This window comes from Dendroctonus ponderosae, unplaced genomic scaffold (genome assembly GCF_020466585.1).
Source record: "Dendroctonus ponderosae isolate FM_Combo_2020 unplaced genomic scaffold, Dpon_F_20191213v2 Dpon_F_20191213_1, whole genome shotgun sequence".
Taxonomy (NCBI): Eukaryota; Metazoa; Arthropoda; class Insecta; order Coleoptera; family Curculionidae; genus Dendroctonus; species Dendroctonus ponderosae.
The window spans coordinates 60222986-60228985 of NW_026017110.1; the positions used below are offsets into that span (position 1 = coordinate 60222986).

At 36.5% G+C, this 6000-nt stretch overlaps 2 protein-coding genes across 2 annotated transcripts in view; both read left to right on the top strand.

Annotated features, from left to right (window-relative positions):
* Positions 1 to 258: 258 nt before the first annotated feature.
* LOC109541128 (lambda-crystallin) lies at positions 259 to 2985 on the top strand. Its single transcript, XM_019909875.2, has 6 exons — positions 259 to 558; positions 737 to 807; positions 1763 to 1950; positions 2051 to 2234; positions 2284 to 2466; positions 2524 to 2985. The coding sequence occupies exons 2-6, from the start codon at positions 764 to 766 to the stop codon at positions 2897 to 2899; spliced, it is 975 nt and encodes a 324-aa protein (XP_019765434.1). The 5' UTR covers positions 259 to 558; positions 737 to 763; the 3' UTR covers positions 2900 to 2985.
* A 1741-nt stretch (positions 2986 to 4726) lies between these two features.
* The window catches only part of LOC109541097 (facilitated trehalose transporter Tret1), a 4468-nt gene continuing 3194 nt past the window's right edge, over positions 4727 to 6000 (top strand). Inside the window, exons 1-5 of the mRNA XM_019909811.2 lie at positions 4727 to 4946; positions 4996 to 5077; positions 5134 to 5253; positions 5310 to 5472; positions 5527 to 5695. Of these exons, the coding sequence (XP_019765370.1) occupies positions 4869 to 4946; positions 4996 to 5077; positions 5134 to 5253; positions 5310 to 5472; positions 5527 to 5695 (612 nt within the window). The 5' untranslated portion in view covers positions 4727 to 4868. The remainder of the gene's footprint in view (positions 4947 to 4995; positions 5078 to 5133; positions 5254 to 5309; positions 5473 to 5526; positions 5696 to 6000) is intronic.

A 6000-nucleotide genomic window follows, 5' to 3' on the forward strand; every position in this document is an offset into this window, starting at 1 on the left:
AGACTTCGCTAAACTGCTTGAAGTTTAGAACACCCCGAAAATAAAATTCTGCTCGCGTTGTTGTTCTCGAAGTCAGAAAAATAACATAATCTCCTGACCAGTTTTTGACCTTAAATGTTGAACTGCAATCCGTCAAGAAAACAACATTGGGGACCAGCATAGAAAAAATGAAAGATAAATCTAATGAAGTAAAATTTCCTCACAAGGTTTTAGGTCATGATTAAAAGCCTGACTGTTTTTGTCGCGGAACATTACCTAATTGCCTATAGTATATCCAATCTGTTCGAAGAAAATAACAGTAATTGCGTTAACATAAAAGAATGGACTTGGTATATGTGAATATACTAATTGATCTTGTTTTCATACAATATATGGACTGCTTTCTAGCCGATAGCAAGGCTTGCAAGTTAGATATTTCATGGACAGCGCGTTTAGTGAGCTTAACTTAATACTGTTCAGAATTTCTATTTAAAAACTCACGGTTGGATTTAGTTGGCAACAATAATTTTGCAAAGTTTTTCAATCATTGCAGTTGGGATTTCACCGAAGAACTTGCAGGTATGATTGGACAATATTTTATCTGGTAGCTTAATTCTACGAAATAAAAAATAAAGCTAAATATAGTGAATTGTTTCCTAACATTACCGACTTTTCATAAACAACATTTTATCGTTTTTATCAATTAAAAATGCATACATAAATATAGGCTCAAGCTAACACTTTCATTCAACAATAGGTGCTTGACTAAGCCGGTTTGATCAAAATGTCCTGTCCTATTCCCAATAAGAAGATCGGAATTGTCGGCAGGTAAGCAAACTGTTGTTAATTCTCGCGACAAAGATATAATTTTAAGGAATGGGGGCAATTGGCAGTTTTCCGGGGCAATTTTTTTATTTCATCAATGAAAATTAAGCAGATGCTTAACCGATTCTGTCTGCATTCATTAAGCCAAACAGATAATTTGAACGGCTGGCTAAAAAGGATAGATAATGCGGCAAGATTACGGGCCAAAATGGAATTTCTGCTGCCATCTGCCATGCACACGCAAAAATAAATACAATTGATTTTTGTGTAAATTTGGGGATCGAAGGCATTTACAAAGATCCCAATAAAATTTGTATAAATTCATCGGCTAAAATTTAATTATTTTATACAATGTTTCATGATCGGCTTTCCCAATTGGATACGCTAGAGGTTTAATTTTAGAAAACCTGAACTATTTGGTATAACTTTTTTTACATTATGTTATTGGATTATAAATAATGTATGTGACCCCACAAGGTTAAAAAACAGCCATTGTCGCAATCATGTTCCAATTGATATACATTTATATTATGAACAAATATTTACATCAGATAAAATTTAATTTTTGCGAAGCTGAAACCATAGATAAAGACAAGTGCTGAAACTCAACGTTGTTGGCCAATGAATTGCGGATTTATTGAGTATACGAGAAAATATCTACTTCTCCAAGCGCTTAATTATATTTGATTAACACTAAGATATTTATTAAATCTAGAATCAAAATGTTGTAGTGCCAATATTCAAAAAACATTTTCTGAACCTAATCGTGAGTTTTTCGAACCTTGTTGTTGGGGCTTTCAGGCCGTCGTAGAATTTATTGTTCTTACTGCTGTGAGAAACTCATCACTTCTAAAGATACATGCCACAGGACGAAATTTTATTCTTGCCCGGAAAACTAATCAGTTTCAAGCACTGAAGTTCATGTTTCAAAATTTACGGCAGGAATTCTTAATTTCAGCGGCCTGATTGGAAGATCATGGGCAATGCTATTTGCCGCCCAAGGGTATAAAGTTCATATTTTCGATATTTTGCCACAGCAAATCGAAGTTGCCCTTGCTGATATTGAGGGACAACTGCAGAACTTGGAAAAATCTGGGCAACTTAGGGGCAAGCTAAATGCCGCTCAGCAGTTTGCGTGCATTAAAGGTATCACTGTGCTCGATAAGTGGTTGGAAAGTTTTATTTTCCAAAAAGAGTTGCTCTAATTATGAGCAAAAGAACTACCTGTTTTTTTTTTCATACTTAGGTACTGTGCGTCTGGAAGATGCAGTAAAAGATGCTCTGCTTGTACAAGAATGCGTGCCGGAGAATTTGGCTCTGAAGCGCAAAGTGTGGAAAGGTGTGGATGAAGTAGCAGGAAACAACACCATATTTTCGAGCTCTACTTCCACATTTTTGCCGTCGACTTTTAGTGATCATTTGAAAAACAAGTAGGACAAACAAGATTTTCTCGCATAAAGGTAAAGCCGTGAATTTTAGACAAAACTTCATCGTTTCCCACCCTGTTAACCCGCCTTACTACGTACCGTTGGTCGAGATCGTGCCCGCACCATGGACTTTGCCAGCCGTGGCGAAGAAAACCAGAGAAATTATGGAAGAAATCGGCCAAACGGCCGTCTCCTTCTCAAAAGAAATTCCCGGTTTCGCTGTTAACCGAATTCAGTAGGGAGTCTGTCTATTGTTGGAAATATTGATGGAAATTAACTCTAATTTTTCCAGATATGCAATCTTGAACGAAACGTGGCATTTGGTGAATGATGGAGTGCTTAATGTGGCAGACATCGATAAAGTAATGTCGGATGGTCTAGGCATGCGATACGCTTTCTTGGGCATCCTGGAAACGACTCATCTTAACGCGGAAGGATTTACTAAATATTGTGATTCTTACGCAAATACCATGTACTCAGTCAGCAAGGAATTTAAACCCACTCCCAAGTACGAAGGACCAACAGTTTCTGCTATTGCCAAACAACTAGAGGCAAATGTCCCATTGGACAAGCTCAAAGCAAAGAGAGATTGGCGTGATAAATGCCTGGTTAAGTTAAGTCAGTTGAAGAAGGAAATGGAAGCAGAATGGAGACAAACCTGCCAGTAAAGCTTCCACCAAAGGCATGTTTGATCCAGTTTATTTCTTCCGAATGCGTATGAAATGTGATTTTATTAAAGATATTTTTGAGCTTACTGCGAGGGTATTTATTTAAAAATTATCAGTTTTCCAATAAATTGCCTCGATCTCATTCTGCTTATGTTCAAACATTTCAAAGCACTTAATACGATATCATCAACAAAGTTTCAAAATATATTCCAGAACAAAGTTCCATTCCTTCCGGAATAAAAGATGTTTTTACTTTTCCACTTGTAAATAAAAAAGGTCCTCGTTAAAACTTTTGCAAAGTTTTACATTAACGAATAGCTTAAGGAGGATATACTCGGCAATCGCCGAAGTTAGCGCAAACCACGGCTGAAATACCCCCAAGTAGTCGCTCGGGAAAAGAATGACAAACATTTTCATTTCCTAATACCACCGGACCAAATGTTATTCAAAATCAGCTCTTTTCGCTTACCTGCGAATAGCTTCTAAGTAATTTACTATCAGAAAGAAAGCTTACCTAATTTACAGTTTTTGGATATTTGTCTTTCGCTGCTTATTCAACCAAGTGCAATTCATTTTCGGATTTTTTATAAAACAACAATTATAATATGTGTAGTTCTGACACAAACCACTAAAACGAAACATTGAATTTTGGCCAAATCATCAAAAGCTGCTGCTGCATCATTGAGCTCAGAAAATCCGCACGTAAAATGTAGATTCTAAGTCGAAAATTCATAGTGGAGGTGGTTTTTTTTCAAAAAATGTCAAATTTCTCAAAATTCCGCCAATTCTACATCATTTCCATCTAAAGGAGGAGAAATACGCAGTTAGCTCATTTAAAAACAGATTAGAAAGTTCACATCCCAAATATGGCGCAATTTTTGCCCATTTTAAGCCGGTCACGATTTTAAACCTACGATATTTTCCGCATTATTGACCCAAACATTTTGTATATACAAATTAAGGAGCTTCCTAGGACAGAAACTATTGAGCTCAAAAAACACGCATGTGAAATTTTGATTTTTAACCAAAAATTTCATAAAGGGTGGAGACCGACTTTTTCCAAAAATGTGAAGATTCTTCTAGAATTCTATTTCATTTCCATGTAAAGCAAGCGAGAAATACAGTGAGCTCGTTGAAAAACACACTAGAAAGTTCACATCCAAAATAATCCACATTTTTTGGCCATTCAATGCCGTATTTGAGCGGCCGCGATTTTCACCGGTTCAATTTCCTTATTATAGACCCAAACACTTTATATGTGCAAATTTGGAGAGCTTCTTAGCGCGAAAACAATTCATTGAGCTCAAAAAACCATATGAAAATGAGATTTTTTGCATTTGAAAATTTGAGTTTTGACCGAAAAGGTAGAGGTCGATTTTCTCAAAAAATATGAAATCTCTCAAAATGCCTAAAATTCTACACTATTCTTCTTCACAAGAACCCGAGAAGTGTAATAAACACATCAAAAGCACGCTAGAATTCAGCTTCAAAATAATCGACATTTTTGATCAATTTTAAGCAGTTTTTGAGTGGCCGCGATCTTTACACAACGCTATCTTTTCACTGATTTTTTTTTTCACTTCTCAAAAATTTTTCTGACTCATTTTATACCGTTTTTCGAACGATATTTAACCGACGATATTTTTCTTATTACGTAGCGAAAGTTTTTATATACACGATATGAGAACTTCTCAGCCCGAACACAATCGGTTGAGTTAACAAAACGCATATGAGTTTGATTTTTCAAAATTATATTTTCTGTCGTTTACTATTAAAGGAAAAATATAAATCGGACGCCCCCCGTAAAATAAAGAGAATAGTACAAGTGACGTTAGAATTCATTGCCCCAGATTAATTTGAGGTTATTGTACAACAACAAATAAAAGTCAAAGGTTGTATGTTTTATAGTCTGGAGTAAATAAAGAAAAAACTGTTTTCCACTAACAATTTGCTCTATTCAGCCTCTAAAATGAGTCAAGATAGGGATTCGTTGCTGGACAATATTGATGTAAATCCTTCGACATCCAGTGACTACTTTGATAGGATTGTAAGCTAAATTTTTCATAATTTATTGGCTATTTAACTGGTTTTTGCAGGAAGGACTCCCTACTGAAACCCCCGGGTCCTCTAGCCTGACACCCCCTGCAAAACTTCCTCAAATATGGGCTGCTTTTGCAGGTGATTATTACATTTGTAATTCCATTACTTCCCATAAATAAGTTTTTTCTCTTTAGCAACTTTATCGGCTTTAAGTGCTGGCATAGTTCTTGGTTGGACATCACCAATTGCTGCCTATCTCACTAATGGAAAATACAACGATATTGCAATTGATAGCCACCAAATGGGATGGATAGGTGCATATATTGGGTCACTGCATCTACATTCCAACGATATTTACCTCACTCTTTAGGGTCGTTTGCTGCTCTTGGAGCTATGTCCATGTGCATTCCCACCGGATTTGTTTGCGATTTAATTGGGCGCAGAAAAACCTTATTGCTTCTGATAATTCCCTTTACGGGGGGATGGGCTCTTATTATATTTGCAAAAAATATTTTGGCCTTATATTTTGGCAGGTTTGTAACTACATACCTTTATTACGATCGCCAGCCAACATTTCGCAATTTTAGACTAATTACAGGAATGGCAGCAGGAGGCTGCTGTGTGGCGGCTCCTCTATATATTGGCGAAATTGCCCATCAAAGCATCAGGGGCGCCTTAGGAACGTTATTCCAGTTAATGATAATCACTGGCATATTTATTTCGTATCTCTTTGGAGTGTTCCTAACGCCTTATAAGGTCAGCGAGACTTTTCAGATTTATACTAAGATGGTTCGGTTTTTCTGCTTGCCCAAATACAGAGTGATTACTGTTTATCGGGGCAATGCAAGAGGTGATAGAACTCACAAAGGAATATCTTGTTTAGTTTAGAAACTTTCTCATCTCTTGCTTTTTTTACGGATCCGCCACCTTTTTGAGTCATTTGCTGTTTGCGGTTGAACATATTGTACCGTGGATGGCCGAGTATCAAATTCTTTCTTCTGGTTACAACTTTTATTCCACTCGGTACAACTTTAACTACGGAACAGGAACAAACTAACTTC